Source organism: Molossus molossus, unplaced genomic scaffold, assembly GCF_014108415.1.
Source record: "Molossus molossus isolate mMolMol1 unplaced genomic scaffold, mMolMol1.p scaffold_m16_p_3, whole genome shotgun sequence".
Lineage (NCBI taxonomy): Eukaryota > Metazoa > Chordata > Mammalia > Chiroptera > Molossidae > Molossus > Molossus molossus.
The window spans coordinates 121,228,730-121,246,911 of record NW_023425366.1 but is presented as its reverse complement, the minus strand read 5'-3'; the positions used below and the strand labels follow the sequence as shown (position 1 = coordinate 121,246,911).

The 18,182-nt window shown below is 52.6% G+C and overlaps 1 protein-coding gene across 2 annotated transcripts in view; it reads right to left on the bottom strand.

Annotated features, from left to right (window-relative positions):
* Positions 1-18,182, bottom strand: part of LMF1 (lipase maturation factor 1) — a 109,190-nt gene that overhangs the window by 56,209 nt on the left and 34,799 nt on the right. For both annotated transcript variants that reach the window (XM_036280493.1, XM_036280492.1), the window contains one exon: positions 1,143-1,291. In XM_036280493.1, the coding sequence (XP_036136386.1) occupies positions 1,143-1,291 (149 nt within the window). The remainder of the gene's footprint in view (positions 1-1,142; positions 1,292-18,182) is intronic.

Below are 18,182 nucleotides of genomic sequence, written 5' to 3'. Positions count from 1 at the left end.
GCCGTGGGCCTGAGTGTGTAGGAGCTGAGCAGGGCTGCTGAGGACGGGACACTGTCCACATCACTCATTCACAGGTCGCCAGGACCAGAGCCGACTTGAGGGCGATGGAGCATGGGACAGACACAGGGAAGGAGGGCATCACACTGATGCCCAGAGAGGCATGCCGATCAGTGCTGTGCAGAGGGCGCGGGACTGCACGCTCACAGATGAAAACACACGAGTGAGCTGAACACCTGATGAGATGGGACAGCGCATGCCTTTAGAGGGCCTCACCACAAAATACTCACTAATTATATCGTGGAAGAAACTGACTGTGTGAGGACCAGCCGGGCCTGCCTGAGCCAGCGGTGGGACAGATGGACGCTGCCCCCGGAGGAGAGCAGGACCTCCTGCCAGGAACACAGGACCTCAGGCTGGGCAGGGGCACATCGGACCCGCAGTGTCGGGTCTGGACGAGAGGAGACATGGTGAGGGGTCCCCGTGGATGGAGGAGCTTGCTCTCAGGCGGGTCAGGAGCAAGTTCTCTGCTCTGTCCCCCAACAATTCTGCAAGCTTATGACGGTCTCCCAAGGAAACACTTACAGCAAATGAACACAGCATATCTGACAAGGTCTCTAATGGAAGAAAATTTGGTACTGCATAATGTTTTAATACAAAATTACGATCTTATTTACAAAGGGAGAGAAGTAGCATGAAAATGAAGGGAAAATTGCCAATCTGTCTGTCTACAGTCGAAGCCAGAAGGAGACACGTTACTCCTGATTTTAGGGCTCAGATATTGTTTCTGAAAAACTTTCAGGCGGCTGCTAGTGAAACGAAAAGTAGGACATGCACTTTCAAAGGCTCTGTTGAAGTCAGAAGCTACAGTGCCCTCGTCTCCGGGGCCAGCGAGAGAGCACACGAGAACACGGGCGAGCGGCACCGGCGGAGCACAGAGCGCACACTGAACCCCTCCCCAGGCCTGGGAGCATGGTGTCCCAGAGAAGACACTAACAGGCAGAGACACAGAAGGACGTCGCGTGGCTTTCTCGTTGAGAATTACAGGTGCCCTTCTTTATAGACTTAAAGTGATGCGAAATGTTTCAGACATTCCATTTTTAGTACATTTCCCCCCAAATATTACAAATAAAAATTCTACTTACTGCTCCGAGCATGATTCTGAAAATCAGCCACCGAAAGCCCCACAGAACAATCCGGGATGTGGGGGTCTCCCTGGGCAGTCGAGACAGAGTCCAAAGAGGGCACAGGAAAATCCCCAGAAACCCCGTTTCCAGAAGCTGGGACTCCCATCCTGAATGGAGACAGGAAGAGAACAAAGGGCCATGTTAACCACAGCTGGACACTCTACAGAAACAGGCGCAAACTCAGTTTAACTTAACAGTCAGATGCATAGGACCAATGCAGTGGCCGAGGAGCATGTCAGCCCAGTCACAGAGCACCGTGGTGGCAGCTGTGGCACCGGGCCCCAGTGCCGATCCAAGCCCGCTGCATCCAGCCCACTGCCTCCTGTCCTTCTCAGAGCTGCAACCGCGAAGCGGCCTCGGGAGAGCACACTCTGCCCGTGGGTGCTGGGAGCCTCTTCCACTCAGCAGGCTTGCATCTCAGTGCATGGCTCTACGCATTCTTCCCGAGGAGCACTCACAGGGTGGACAGCGTGCACCAAGGAGGCCAGACACCTGCATGTGAGGTTCTGAATGCAAAGCTGACTCTGATTCCTGTCTGTCTCAGATGAGGGAGGGACAGGTACAGGTGTCAGCCTCTTTCTGCCCCAAGTGAGGGAGGAAGTCACAGGAAGACATGGGACAGATACAGATGACACAGCCCTCGTCTTTCCCAGGGGAAGGAAGAAGCCATGGAGAGTCACATGGCACCATAAGGAGACACGGGACAAGTACAGGTGACATGGCCCTGCCAGCCCTAGGTGAGGGAGTAAGTCAGGGGGAGAAACAGGAGCAGGTGTTAGTGGCTCCAGCTAAACTCTCCTGTCAGCCCCACGTGGGCTCCGCCTGTTATGGCAGCTCCACAGCTAGCTCATTCTCCCAGCCGGAACCTCACGTGAGAAACGCAGGTGAGTGTGGGGCACCGAGTGCTCGTCTCAGAGCGGAGGGCACCCAAGCCCGGAACCTCGCTGAGTCGGTCCCTACTGTGGAAAGAGCTGCTCACACTGTCGCCCGGAACCCAGAACAGGCTTCAGGCAGTTGTAAAGCGGGCTCTTCGAAAGGAGCCCGCACTTTGTGTATTGCACAAACTCCCACTAATACATACAATGCTGCATGAAAGATGCATTAAACAAGGGCACATTCTGTGGTACCATTTATGGAAGGTTCTAGGATGAGGAAAACTAATGCAGGTGAAAAAACTCGGAACACAGCTGCCTGGGGAGGCGGGCTGGGGGACATGGAGTCTGTGCTGGTCACCGTAGGGTCTATCGTCCCATTGTTTGGTTTCTTCCTCAAACAGACATACAAACCTGTACGAATTCTGAACCCTCGTTCTAGGGCTGATGGACAGATCTTCAGGCCTGCAACTTACTTTGAGGTGCACCGAACACAAAGTTGAGGAGCAAACAGACACATGATGAAGCCAGCAGAGTGAAAGGCAAGCCGCAGAGTCCAGGCAGGGGGAGCTCAGGAGTTTCACTGTACACTTGTTTGGAACTCTATGTAGTTTGCAATGTTCCATAAGATGGGGGAAGGGGCAGGATTCCATCTACTCTCACATGTTCTGTGGATTTCTGAAACCCCAGTCCCAAATCAGTTCTTCTGTGGAGAGAACGGGTCACTTGCAGAAGCAGTGCCCAAGAGCAGCATGCCTGACACCAGGGTGACAGTGATCTGTCACCACCCAGAGGGGCTGGTAGTCTCATCCTGGATGGGCAGCTGGTGTTGGTAGAGTTACATGCCCTGTGCTGGGGACTCTGGGGCCATCAGCACGCACCCTGCCCTCGTCCAGAGATGATTCCAGAAGCAGAAAGGAGCCTGGACAGTGCTGGCAGGGAAGGCAAGGCGGGCAGCCAGAGCCACAGCACGGCCGGAAGGGGAGGCTGGACGCATGGGATGCCCACTGCGGGGGTCCCGTGGCACAGCTGTCGGCTGACGGCAGAGAAGAGCTGAGCCGCAGTCTCTGGCCAAGGCCAGGAAGGAGAGGCTGGATTCCTGGGATGCCCACATGGCTCAGCCTGGCCCCTCCAGGGCCCCCCTATACCCGACCCACACTGGACACACACCCAGACTTCCCTCAGAGGTTCAAAAGGGAAAACTCAGAAAGCGCCTACACTAGTTTTATGAGATTTCAGACACAGCAACTGCTCACGTGGGGCAAGGCTTTCCTCCTTCCTGCTCGTGGTCTCCGAAGACCTTTGCATTGGAGCTGGCTTCAAACTCCCCTTCTCTTACCCAGGAAAAAACGAACTGTTCCAGAGGCCAATTTCTCTAGTTTTATCTTGAGATAATTTTCATTAAATTTGGACTCATTTCACTTGGAGTGCACTTTATAATATATGTGTAAGCAAAGGACACAGAGTGGAAGTGGTGGCAGCCACAGCTCTGGGTGCACTTATCTGTAGACACATCCACTTTTTGAGAAAACACCTCAAAGGCTCATTCCGATCCCTCCTCCACTTGGTGGTGAGACGGCCATGCCTCTCGCAGCCCTGTGAGCAGAGCAGGTGGAGAGCGCCAGGTTGAACACCACCAGGATGCCTAAGGAGCTGACCTGCCACCCCAACTGCGGGGTCCTCGCCGACTCCAGTGCAAAGCCTGCCTCGCCCGCATCCCTGCAAACCCCCGTAAGCTCTGAGACCCACGTGGGTGAGCAGAGCCTCCCTGGGTGCGGCCTGCCTCCTCTAATTGTCACCTCACTTTGCACAGATGTGATGAACGGAATTTTAATATGCTGTTTGAGTGACACCAATCAAAGTGATATGCAAATGGCGAAGCCCAGAGCCCATCTAAGTGCCAGGAAGCAGGTGACAGGGTAGGCAAGGGATGGGGCATGCTGTCACCTTAGGGATGTACATGTACCAGCAGAGGGACACTTGGCCCTCCTGCTTCCTGGCCCCCCTGAAACATTCCTTGCCCTGCTAGGATGCACGGGAGTGTGGACGCCTGGAAGTCAAGGCGTGCAGGCTTCCTACTGCGGAACCCCTCTGCTCCCACCTGCCCCTCTCACTGGAGCTGCCGCCACGCTGGCCGCTGGCCCTCTGGCCATCAGCACTCCCTGATACCGCTGGGGAGGAAAGGGTCGCCTGCAGACCCACCTGCTTCTGCTTTCTTTGCTTGGATCTTGTCAAGTTTCAGCAGCTGTGCTGCCTGCACAAGGAACACCATTGTTCTCCGCTTCAGCATGGTGGGGAGGCATCCCCAGAAAAACAAATGCCCAGTGCACTGCCGTGGCGGCTTCCTGCGGCTGAGAGGCTGTCCGCGCGCCCGCGGTGGCGCAGCACGCAGCACACCGCCGGGGCAGCTCGCGACTCAGCAGTGCTGACCCACCAGCCAACAGGCTCAACTAGCTGCCTCTTAATCAGTTAAAGTACCTTTCAACCAGTGCTGGGGCCTTTCAACCAGTGCTGGGGCCTTTCAACCAGTGCTCGGGGCCTTTCAACCAGTGCTCGGGGCCTTTCAACCATTGCTGGGGCCTTTCAACCAGTGCTCGGGGCCTTTCAACCAGTGCTCGGGGCCTTTCAACCATTGCTGGGGCCTTTCAACCAGTGCTCGGGGCCTTTCAACCAGTGCTCGGGGCCTTTCAACCAGTGCTGGGGCCTTTCAACCAGTGCTGGGGCCTTTCAACCAGTGCTGGGGCCTTTCAACCAGTGCTCGGGGCCTTTCAACCAGTGCTCGGGGCCTTTCAACCAGTGCTCGGGGCCTTTCAACCAGTGCTCGGGGCCTTTCAACCAGTGCTGGGGCCTTTCAACCAGTGCTCGGGGCCTTTCAACCAGTGCTCGGGGCCTTTCAACCAGTGCTGGGGCCTTTCAACCAGTGCTCGGGGCCTTTCAACCAGTGCTGGGGCCTTTCAACCAGTGCTCGGGGCCTTCCAACCAGTGCTCGGGGCCTTTCAACCAGTGCTCGGGGCCTTTCAACCAGTGCTCGGGGCCTTTCAACCAGTGCTGGGGCCTTTCAACCAGTGCTGGGGCCTCTGAGGCGGGTGTAAATATATCTGGCTCTTTCACTTGGCAGCCATCTGCTTAACAATCGTAGTGGCCCTGGAATTCTCCGTCCCATTGGCGGTGTGGGCGGGATGGTCCTGCCAGTGGCTTTAGGGGTGAAAGTTAACAAATGCCCACGAGGAAGCCATGGAGTATCAGCTGCACCTGCCTGTTTCTGGAATTTTCACTTCTGTGGCTGCTGGTTCGTTCTGAATACTACAGAGCAACCCTGAACAGCCACATTGGGAAAGTTTCCACATGAAACCGAAGGGAGAACGCCTCCAGCTGTGAGACTGAGGAACTGTGCTCCCTGCCCTGGACAGTGAGGGATCCAGTGGCCACCGGGGCAGAGTCCAGGCGGCGAGCAGCTCCCCGTGTGGTGTTTTCTCCTTTCTGAGGAAAAGTGAGCTTGGCCACTGTCTCCCAGGGATGTCCCAGACAGGTAGCAGGGTGGGGACGAACCACACTAGGGTAAGCTGCGGGGTCTTCTAGCCTGGTCCTGATGGGACAGTGAACCTTGATGCAGTGTTGACCAGAGCTCAGGGCTGCCCGTCATCCATGGCATCCAGGTCTCAGGGCGGCCATAGCCCCTCATCTTCTGGTCTGTGGGCAGCTTAGCCCTGCTGGCCAAGACTAGCCATGCCTGCATAGACTCAAGCAGTCAGAACAGGTAAACACTCTCCTTCTACTGATTTGCGAGTTTAAATACAACTCCTTGGCATGGGCACATGACCCATGTCTGCCAGGGCAGTTGCTTGCAAAGTCTGAGGAAAGGCCCCATAAAACATGCTGAATTTGGACCCTCGGCCTGCTGGCCCAAGTTCTGATCTGTGGGGGTCCCTCACGCCTCTGGCCCAGTTTTATTTTAAAACTGACATAAAAATGGTGCTGATGTTTCTTTTCTATCTACTGAGGGGCAAGTGAAGAAAAGTGAAGACATTTTCTATTGAAGACCAGAAAGTCAGCACCAAGAGGCCTGGCCTCCGCAGCGCCGGCCAGTGGAGGTGCCTGCAGGCTGAGCAGCAATGGGCCTCGCCCTGGCTGCTCCTCGACAGGGGATGCTCACTGCCCGCGCCCTGGACGCCGAGACGGGGAGCCAGCGGACACACTCCAGCTGACAGGGTGGCTGCCAGGCTGGGGGCTCAGAGGTCACCTGCAGTCCAGGACAACACAGTATAAGCTAAGCCTCCTCTGACCAAGAAGAAATCATCTAGACTGACATATCAGAGGTGGAAGCTGCCGGGGTGGCCACTCTAGAAAGAAAATACCAACTGAGGCTTCATTACCTTCCTTGAAACTATTCTAGTAACTTAGAAAGAGTAATTAAATTGCACACATATGGATCCTTCAGAAATGACAGCCACCATCCATGTTAGAAGTAGGAACCCATTAGCTTCACGTTACAATCAAGGAAAATGGAGAAGAGCGCTTCCCTCCTGACGGGCTGTCACTCCTGCGCTGAGCCCCCACCCTCGGCCACCCGGGGCTCCTCACGATGCCCTGGAGACCACTCAAGCTCTTAAAAGTTACTTCCTGAATCTTTATGGGTTGTATGCTAGGATGGAAAGTTCCAGAGTGGCACACCAGTCTTGTCTGCAGTCGCTGGCACGGCAAAGATGAGCTTCGGGATAGCACCCTGATGCCGATGAGGGTGACCCTGTCTTCCACAGGTGCAGCCCCTTACTTTGTCACACAGCACAGACCTCTGAAGAAACGCAGAGCCTGCTGTGACAGGGAGCTGAGGCTCTGAGAGCCGATGTGTGAGATGTGGGGTGCACATCTACGGGGTGGGGGCTAGCTGAAGGAGCACTGGCGTGCTGGTGGATGGTTCTGGGTCCTGCTCACGCCCCCGCCCTGGCTTCCCGGCGAACGTGTGCTGAGGGCCAATGGGCCAGGATGGCTCCTGAGGGGCTGGGCAGGGGGAGCGCAGGCAGAGCTTGGTCAGCAAGGTGGCAGGATGAGGCGGGCAGCTCAGACTTCACTCACTGTGATGCCAGGTGCTGTTCACTCCAATCCCTGGGTCCTCCCAGCTGACTGTAGAGAGTGGGTGACCACCACAGACTGCAGATGATAACCTGCAGAGGGCCACCTGGGTCTGTCCAAAACCTAGGACCTGGCCACCTGGGCTGTGCCATCATGAGGGAGGGAGGCAGGCACTGGCCCTGAGTCACAAGGAACGTTTGGTCTTGTCTGTGGTCATGAACGCATGGCCTACGGGCCCCACTTCTCTGTGTGTCTTTGACTCCTGGGAAAGTCACTTCTGTGATAACGCATGCAGGGTGCTCGCTTCAAAGATCTGGGCTCTTATTGCAGCCTTGGGAGGTCTTGCGGGCTCTGAGCGTCATGTGAAGTCATGGTCGGTCGAGAGAAGAGCCTTTCTTCTCGGGTAGCCCAGGGTTCGGGCTGTGCCTTCACAAATCCTCAGCACTCCGGGCTGTTTCTGCTACTCTGTGTTCCTCCAAGGCATGACCATTCTGCCGAGCTGCATTTTAGAGTTTTAATCACTGTCACTCATGTGTGACTGAAGGTGCCACTTAAGGAAAGTTGCATTTTGAAAGTGGAGTGGCGGTCAAGCATGGGTGCCCTGCCTGCAGCCTGGCACACAGAAGAAACACTGCACAGGATCAGGCCTGGCACACACTCTGGCGGGGGCCAGCTGGAGCCCCGACTCCCACTGACACGTAGCCTCGGATGAGTGAGGAAAGGACAGTTCTGTTGCAGGGTATCTCCCGAGAGCCAGGCCTGGGTGGCAGGGGCTGCACAGCAGCCAGGAGCAGAGGGAGGACCCTGCTGCTGTCCGTGAACCAGCTCACCTGGCTCTCACCCAGACGGGTCTGGGAGAGCTGCCGCTGCCCGGTTACTGCTGCAAACACCACTGCTGCGATGGGCACCCTCCACCAACCCACTGGCTAAGACATTTTCCTCTTTCACCGAGACAAAGTATAAAACGAGATCAGGTTAAAAAAAAAAAAAGAGGGAGGCTAAGACAAAATCTGAGCATTTAAAAATAGCATCCCGATAGTGAGTGATCAAGTGATCATCTAGCAAGTCGTGGGGAAGATACATTTCTCTTTTCTCTACCTGGACAGGGCCACCCAGCAACCCGCCCAGCCTGGCCAGCAGAGGTCAGGAATCTGTGCTCAGACTCCTCTCCATCTTACATTCCCCTCCAAACACACTCACCAGCCGCAGCCAAGAGGCACCCCACGTATGCCTGCAGAGAGGGCACGGTTCACAGGCCTTTGCCCAGGCCCACTAACCCCTTCTGGTTGTCAGAATGAGCTGGTAGAGCTGCCCTTGCCCTAAGAGGACAGAGTAGGGTCACCCTTCATCCTCAGGGCCCAGGAAGGTACTGACAGCAGCTCCACTCCAGGAGTGAGGCCACGCTCCTGCCCACCTCCCTGGCCTGGTCTGGAGCTTCCTATGCCCCTACCCCAGCCCACAGGACCCACTTAGAACCGGGTCTGCCCAGGAGTCTCCAGAACCAGCCTGGGCTGGGTGGGTCCTTTGGACAAGAGCCCCGCCTGCCACTGGCAGAGCCTAACCCTACGAGCAGCCAGCGCAGAGGACATTTCAGCCATTCTCTGATCATCAATGGGAGCTCATTTCTAGCAAGTAGGTTTTGAAAGAGCAGGTAAAGGCTTCATGCTTTAAATAAAATCATTTTAAGTCGCATGCTCCCAACTATGAGGCACTTAACAATTGTTAATATATGTTTTAAGGATGTCCTTGGGCACTACAGGGAACAGGAAGTGACCAGTGTAACCCACACACCCACAGAGTGACCCTCTGTGTCCACTGCACTTTGTCACGGTGCTGGCTGATACTTGGTTGCTGTGGCAACCAGACTTCCTAGCCCCAGGTGTCCCATCGCTCAATCTATGCAGGTGTCGCCAGCTAGCCCCACACAAATCCACGGTAATGACCTTAGCTAGCTCACTGGTTTGAATAAATATGAAAATGCTTCCTGTCAACGGAAATTAGACTTAGCAACAGATTTTTTTGGATTAATATATTCCAAATATTTAACATATATCAGGCTGAAGGGCACAGTGCATTACCATTTCTTTGTCTTTTGTTACTTGTGCATAAAAATTAGCCAAAGTTTGCCTCAGAGTGCCTGTCAGAACGCTAGGAAGTGATGGTCAGTGCCGTCCACAGGGCTGACAACATGTCCGGCTCTGCCTGTGCTTTTCAGGGCCCGCTGACATAGGAAGGCTGAGCCCTAAGCTCCGCTCGAGGAGGAAGGACAGACCTGGCCCTGCTCCACGATTCCAGAGGCCGTGTCCAGGCCCCAAGTGGGGCGCGCGGGTCTACGCCAGCACTGCAGCTGGGGGGGCTCCTGCTCACATGCACACAGGGCTCTTGTGCCACAGAAACCGTGTCACCCTCATCTCTCACCCCACATTTGAGTGGGCTGTCAGCACACAGAGTCCTGTGCCCATGAGTTTCACCCTCACCCCACATCTTAGTGGACAGTCAGCATACAAGGCCCCCGCGCCCACGGAAGTGGGTGTTACTCTCACTCACGTCTGAGTGGGCTGTCAACACACAGGGCCCCAGGGCCCGGAAGTGGGTATCACCCTCACCCCACAGTCTTGGAGGATGACCTGCCTTCCCTCACAGCTTGTCCAGATCTTCCCACACAGCCAGTGCAGTTTCCAGCATCCTCCACGGTTGACGAGCACACCCTTGTCACAGGAGAGAGGGACGAGCCTGGCTCATGGGAGAGGCCAGCATGTCCAGCTATCACATAAACATACATACTTATAAGAAATAATGGGCAAGGTCAGTTCACCAGTAAAGTAGAAATCACACACACAACACCTGGCATGTCCATAGGTCAGAGGTCAGGGTGGTCCTCTAGCCCCTGCCCCCCACAGACACTGTCTCTACTGGGGGTCACCACTGCAGACAGACCAGCATTCTTCCTGCCCTCCCACACCTCTGTTTGACCACTTGTCCTAATCAGTGGATGCATCTTGCTGAACGACTTCACCCCCTTTGAAAGCGAGTTGTCTCTGGCCCTCCAGCAGGGTTGGTGGTGACAGGCAGCTCTGGGGCCCAGAGGCTGGGATGGCCACTGAGGGGTAGCTCACCCCACAGATCCACTCTGGGCAGTGCATGCAGCCCATGGGGACAGGGTCGAGCATCTATGCTACAAAACCAGGACCTGGTGGGTACTTCTGACAGTCACAGTTTTGCTCAGAGGTCCCTTTCAAAGGAGCCTTGAGTGGTGGTGGTTCAGTGACTCGGGGAGGGCCAGTGACATCCTCAGGCATCTACTGTACACTGATCCTTCTAGAAGCATCAGGTTTCAGCTAAGTCAGCTGACAAAAATCATCACAGGAAAATAGCACACGAGTGATGACAGAGGGACCTTCAGGGAAAGGATGAAGCTGACCAGCGCCCCGCTGACCGCCTCATCCACCTGGTATCTGCGCTGCCCTGGGATCTTCCTTGCTGGAGGCCCAGGCCCACCTTAAGTCTCTGCCCCAGTGCCCATCCCTGCTGCCTTTTGTCAAGTCTCTGCTCAGATGCTACCCTCTTGAGGAGGCCTTCCCGGAACTTAACAGGCGTAACAGGACCTTAGTCCATCCTGGCACTGCCCACCCAGCAACACTCTCACCACCCCATATACTGCAGACCTCACTTATTTTGCCTCCATTCACGCAGCACCCACAGCACCAGCTCCAAGCAGACAAGGTAAAGCATCCATAGCAAGCATAACCAAAGACGTAAAGGAAAACGTGCTCACAATGCATATAGAATACCCAGCAGAGACAGAACTATAAAAAAAGAACCAGCCCTGGACGGTTTGGCTCAGCGGTTGGAGCGTCGGCCTGTGGTACGGAGAGACCCGGGTTCGGTTTCCGCTAAGGGCACGTAACTCGGTTGCAATTTGTCCCCGGCCCTGGTTGGTCGTGCGGGTGGCAGCCACTCGATGTGTCCCTTCACATCGATGTTTCTCTCTCTCTCTCTTCCTCTCTCTCCCTCCCGCTCTATCTGAACAAAAAAATAGAAAAATGTCCTCGGGTGAGGATGGAAAAAAAAAAACAAAACAAATTCTAGAACTAAAAAATCAAATATCTAAAAGTAAAATTTTATTTATTTGTTTGTTTTAATTTTATTTTTTATCCTCACCCGAGAACATTTTTGCATTTTATCTTCAGTTAGAGTGGGAGGGAGGGAGGAAGGAAGAGAGAGAGAGAAACATCGATGAGGGAGAGACACATCGACTGGTTGTCACCCACACAACCCCAACTGGGGCCAGGGACAAACTGCAACTGAGGTGCGTGCCCCTAGTGCGAACCGAATGCAGGTGTCTCTGGTCCATGAGCTGACGCTCTAACCGCTGAGCCAAACCAGCCAGGGCGAAAGTAAAATTTAATTAAACAGACGCTTTGGCTCAGTGATTAAAAACATTGGTCCATGGACCAAAGAGTCATGGGTTTGATTCCTGGTCAAGGGCACATACCTCAGTTGTTGGTTTGATCCCTGACCCTGGTCAGGGTTGTGCAGGGGGCAACCAGTGTCTCTCCTCAAACTGATGTTTCTCTCTCTCTCCTTCCCACTCTAACTAAAAAGCAACAGAAAAATATCGAGTGAGGATTAAAAAATTTTTTTTTACTATATGAGCTTAATAGCAGATTGGAGGACAGAGAATAAAAAGGTAATTAATATAAAGATAGCTCAACCAAAGTTATTCAACCTGAAGAACAGAGACTTAAAAAACAAATCTAAGAACAAAGGACCAAACCTCAGGGACTGGTGAAACAACATCAGCAATTCTAACATACATGTCATTGGAATCCGAGAAGATGAGAGAAATGAGCAGAAAAAAACTTTGAAAAAATACTGCAAAAATTATCCAAACTGGGAAAGGGCTAAATTACAGATTTAAAACCCTCAGGGAATCAGAAGCAGGATAATCTTCACCCCCGGCCTCCCCAAGTGTCACATCACAGTTAAACTGCTGTGAGCCAGTACAGGCGAGCCCGCTGCTCCGGACTCCGCCACAGTCCAGGGCGGGGAGCACAGCGGGGGAGTGGCTCTGAGAGGGGAGGGGCATCCATCAACTGTGTCCTATCCTTATGTGGACAAACCAGCTGCAGATAGGCATTTATTCATGAGACAACTGGCAACACTGGAATGCTCACTAAGTTATTTGATAAAATTCATCCTAATTTTTTTAATTAAAAATATTTTTTCAAGCAACCAATGAATGCATAAATAAGTGGAACAAATTGATGTTTCTCTCTCCCTTCCTCTCTCTAATTAATAAATAAAATAAAAAATTCAGCCTGGCCGGTGTGGCTCAATGGTTGAGCGTCGACCCATGCACCAAGAGGTTGTGGGCCTGATCCCTAGTGGGAGACACACAGGAGTGGGGCACACAGGAGGTGGCCAATCGATGTTCTTAGTCATTGATGTTTCTCTGTCTCTCCCTCTTCCTTCCGCTCTCTCTAAAATCAATAAAGAAAAAAAAATAAAAATTCATTTTTTCAATTATATTTGATATACAATATTATATTCGTTTCAGGAGTAACAATGAATCCTAAATGTGATACTGTAATAGTATTATAGTTACATTGTTTTTAAAAGACCCAATCTCTTAGAGCTCTATAATGAAGTATTTGTAAATGTGATGCCTGGGGTTTGCTGTAAAAAACAGAGCAGAGCCCTGGCCAGTTTGGCTCAGCGGTTAGAGCGTCGGCCTGCGGTCCAGAGACCCGAATCGGGTCCCGCTAAGGGCACGTACTTCGGTTGCAGTTTGTCCCCGGCCCTAGTTGGTCGTGCGGGTGGCAGCCACTCGATGTGTCCCTTCACGTCGATGTTTCTCTCTCTCTCTCCCTTCCCCTCTCTCCCTCCCACTCTACCTGTACAAAAAAGGGAAAAATATCCTCGGGTGAGGATAAAAAACAAAAAACAAAAACAAAAACAGAGCAGAGGGGGAGGTCAGTAGATAAAATATGGGGCATGTGCTAGACAACCGAGTCTGACGTGATACACAAGGTGCACAATGCCATTCTCTTTACTTTTGTATTTGAAATTTGTTGTAATCAAAAGTTAAAGAAAAATAAACAAGCAGGAAATTCTCCCATCTTCTGCCTGGGACATTTAAAACTGACCACTGGAATTCTCATGAACTATAACAAATTGTGAAATGCAATTTTTAAAAATGCCTTTGTTCTAGAAGCTAAACTTACAGTGAATATAGAAACAAGTGTTCAGGACAGCAGCAAGTCAGTGTTTCTGGGAGCTGGGCCACCACAATCTGTACTGAGTGGTGAGTCTGATCAAACTATTCAGGTATAACTCTAAAAACAATTCAAAATGTTTTTCCAAAACAACATGGGTGAGGGGTCTATTTTTCAGTTACTGATTTCCCCAAGGCTGAAAATTGGAGACTGGACTGGAACCGAGAGGAACTTCTCTGTGTTGATTTAGAGGTCACCAATCGCTTGCGGTGGAGTCCCGTGCTCTGCGCACCTGGGCACCGCGGGACCCCCCCCCCCCCGAGAGTGGTGCAGTCTGTGGGGTCCAAGGGAAGAAAGGTAGGGATCCTGAGGCCTGTGCATAATGGCCACATTCTCTCAGAAAACAGTAGGATTTGCTGTAGTTCAGTGTTCATGGAAGAAAGAGGGGGTGTTCACCCTGAGCGTGCTGCTCCCAAACCAGAGAGCCCCCACGTGTATATATGCAAAGCCCTCGATGCTCACTCCAGCCAGGGGTTCATCTCTTGTCACCGCCCAATGTGGACCTGCTGGCTACCTGCACGTTCCCTGATATTTCCCAGCTGTTATTTTCATTGGGGATTATGACGCTACTCGCTGATTTGGGCACAATCAAAAAGGAAAGAAAGAAATAGAGTTGTCCACTTACTGACGATGAGCCAAATGGATTTAATGGCACCAAATGTCTCGCTGGAATCCAGGTCCTGAAGCCAAGTGACTAAGTGGGGAGGGCAAGATTTCACCAGCGAAGTTGCATAATAGTGTTTATTCTGAAACGCTGATCTCATTGTCTTATGTAAATGAGGACCACCGACCACCGTGAGACCCACTCCCTGTGCTGTAATAGGTGGCACGTTGACACCAATTTAAAACCTGGTGATGCATTGATGACCTTCATATAAATCTTGACAAAATTACACACACACTTAGAATTTAGGAAGAAGGGGCTGGGCCATTGAAAGCCCAGAAGATTCTGAGGCCTGGAGAAGTCCAGGAGGCTCTCAGTTATTTGGTGTGATGAGAATCAAGGTTTCTGTTTCCTGTGTCACTGCTTTTACCCCCGAACTCTGTTGCCTTTTCTGAGGCAGATCCAACAGCTCTTACTAAGATGAAAGGAGATTTCTTGCCTTCAAACAATACAAAACACAGCACAACACTGTGAGAAAGAGATGAAAACTCACAAGACCAACGAAGCACCAGGTGCCTAGCCAGGTCCACTGCCACACCGAGCAGACCAGGCTGTCACACCTACTGCCCCCAGCTCTGCAGACACACCCCAGAGTGCTCTCGGCACAAAAGAAGAAGAGATTGTTTATAAAGTGCTTTACGTGTTCTCCATTGCTCACTCACTCGCTCTCTTCCATGCCTGCAGCTGGCTTCACTGAAGCTCAAATCTCAAGCCCAGCATCTCTGCTGGTTGACCAGGACCAAGCCCTTCCTTACCGAACAAGACTCCATCTCACCTCTGACCCTCCGCACTCTGTTACCAGCACCTCCATGCACCAGTGTTCAACGCCTCCTGCTGGGCAGTGGTGCAGGGAGCAGGTCAACCCTGAGACTGGCCCGAGGCAGACCCACAGTCCCTTCTCAGAGGCTCACACCCTGCCACCCTCTGCAGACCTCCCCCCCCCCCCCAAATCCCCAGCACTGGTAGGTTGCCCCCTGAACCTTGTCTGCATCCGGACTCTACAGACAGGTTGTTTAGTCCCAGTCCCAGGGAAAGAAGCCTTTCTGCCAGGCCAAGGCCTCCCTGCTCCAGCTGGATGCTCGGGGCAGTGAGCCTCTCTGCCTCAGTGGGGCCTCCTTAGCTAAAGCCTTTCCCTCCCCTTCCCTTTCCCATCCAGGCTCTTAGACGCCTGTTGTCAACACCAGCTCAGCTCACATCTGTTCACCTTTGACTTCATTTTATTAAAACTAACTTATTAATCTTTAATCAAAGGCAAAAATGTTTAGTGAAGATGAATTGAAACTAGAGATAAGAAAGAAAAGTGATCTGATCACCAGAGATAAATATGGTTAATCTCTCTTGGTCGTGGATTTCAAAACAGTTGGACAGAATATTTTTTAGGAAAAAAAAAGAGGGGGGGAATACAGTACATACTATTTAAAACCCATTTTAACATACTATTGAAACATTTTCATATCATTAAATAGCACTGCCGTCACTAAGTTGTGCGATATAGTAACCCACAGAAGAGATATACATGTATTTAATTCTCCGTGGCTGAACCTCTAAAGTGTACCTGTTTTGCCTTCCTGTAGCCATGGTGAGGACACCTTGTATTTGTGTGCATGCCCAAACCTGCCATCGGAAGCCCTGGAGTGGGGCTGGGGACCAGCAGGCACATCCATCACTAAGGCGCATGCCCACGTGGCCACCCTGTCCTCAAGTACTCCCCACGGCACCCAGCCCCAAGCCCCACACATCTAATCATAAGAAAACACCAGACAAACCCAATTTGAGGGACATTCTACCAAATACATGACCAGAACTGCTCTAAACTGTCAAGGTCCTGAAGAGCCAGGGCAGCGTAGGAGACTGCCACAGACCAGGGGCACAGGAGAGGGCCAAGGCTGAGCGGTTCTGGGAGGGACCCCAGGCCGAGGAGGCACAGGTGGAGAGCTGCAGAAATCCAACAGAGGCCTGCGGCCTGGTCAGGGAGCACGCTGCTGCCACCTGTTTCAGCACACGAGGATGTAAGAGGTGAACACAAGGGGAGCTGGGCGGAGGCCCACGGGCCGCCCTGTGCTATCTCTGAACTCCAACTCCACTTCCCCAGGTGCAGCTGCAGTCTCTGGGCAGTGCCCGGCTTGGCCTGGCCTTGGACATGTGACATCACACACCCTGGGAACCATGGCCAATGTCAATTCTGCAGTCACCCTGCCGATGCGAGGACAGCAAACCTCAGACGGGGCCAGAGCTCTGCTGCCTAGCGGTCTGGTTGTGCTCCATCAAGCATTTGCCTTTGGTTGGATTCAAACTAGTAACTGTGGACGTTTTGCTCAGCGTGTCTCCTATGTCTGGCTCAGTGCTGAGGAGGAGGGGGTGCCATGTCCCCAGACCTGTGGACCCCACTGAGGCCAAGGACACCCCTGAGGAGGGCTATGCACACGATTTCTAGAACACCAGCACACACACCACAACTGCGCTAGCAGTCTGGGTTCAGAGACATTTCACTGAAGATAAAAGAAAACTAATTAGGTTTCTCGATTCAGCATGCCACTCACCACCAAGCATGACCTTCCAAGCTATCGGTGGCCTCGAGAAGGTGAGATGCCCCCTTTAGGAGTGATGAAGAGCATGTGGTGGCCACCAGATTATCTGCCTTCTGGTGACCCCTACCTATGGATCCAGAACCCCTCGATTCCATGTGCAGACAAGCTGTGATTGAGCTACTCTCTGCCCTACGCACTGTAGAAACCAAGGGGATGGGCAAAGGCCCAGCCCTCGTAGGGCTGAGAGTCTAGTTGGGGGAAGGATAGGTACAGAGATGATAAACCAACATACAAATCAAGATCCGTGTCAGAGGTGGCAAGCTGAACAAAGCTGGGCCTGGGGCTGGGGCTGTGCGCGTGGAGGAGGAAGTGAGAAACATGCAGTGGTGGGGCCATGTCATACAGCGGGGACAGCCGGCCATCAGTGGGAATGGACATCACGCAAAACTTTCTCACTGAATCCTCTATGCACATCAGTCTTCTAAATGCTCAGAAGACATTCACTGAGGCTGAAACCAAACAGAAAACCAGTCACACTACGCTGTTGAAGGGACATTAATCTGAGACCAGCCAACGTGTCCATAATAAGCACAGTGGGCACTGCTTTAAAAGGGTGTAAAATTCATTTTTTTTTTTTTAATTCTCACCCGAGGACACTTTTCCACTGATTTTTCAAATAGAGTGGGAGGTGGGGGCGGGGGGGAGAAACATCGATATGAGATGAACACACCGACTGGTTGCCTCCTGCATGATCTCAAGGCCCGAGATCAAACCGCAACTGAGGCACATGCCCCTGACTGGAATTGAACTCGTGACCCTTTGGTCTGTGGGCTGACGCTCTAACCGCTGAGTCAAACAGGCCAGGGCTAAAAGTCTTGATAAGGGGAGGACACAACCATCAAGAAGAGGTTTGTTATACGCACTTAGGAACTATTAACAGTACTAAAGCTACACCGGTATCTGTGTCTCCATTCAGTGAACCCACAGACAAGAGCTGCTATTGTAACAGCAGCAAAGCATGGCTTCCTCGTCTAAAATTTCTGTTTTAAAATATCAAAGCATTTACAAAAGAAACTGGCACACAGCTGCTACTCCAGGGCAAACCTAACAATGCCTCTCCCTGTTACTTGCGTTGGCAAAGGTCAGGCTTGCCGACGCTGTGTTCCTCCTGCATCCAACAATGGGGCATTGCAGCCAGGAAGCTCCAGGGACACGCGGCAGAGTCTGGAGGTCCCAGCCAGCCAGGGGCTGTGATGGTGTCTGATGAGAGCAAAAGCCCTTCTCTGGCCTCTGGTGCTCACTGCAGTTTAGGACACAGGCGTGTTTACCTGGCAGGGAAGCAGCACTGGCAGCCTGGGTAAAATCAGCCAGGTTCACCTTGCCTCACAGGCAACTGCTAATACTGGAGAAGGAGAGAAGAACCATCTCACCAAATGCTTTATATAAGTGTGATCAAGGAAAGGGCTTGAAAATGACCCCCGCCAAGAACACTGCTCTGGAACACGCGGGGGAAGAAGGTGGTGGAGAGAGGCTGCGTCTCTGAGCCTCGCCCAGCACAGCGTGGTACCTGCCCCAACGAACTAACA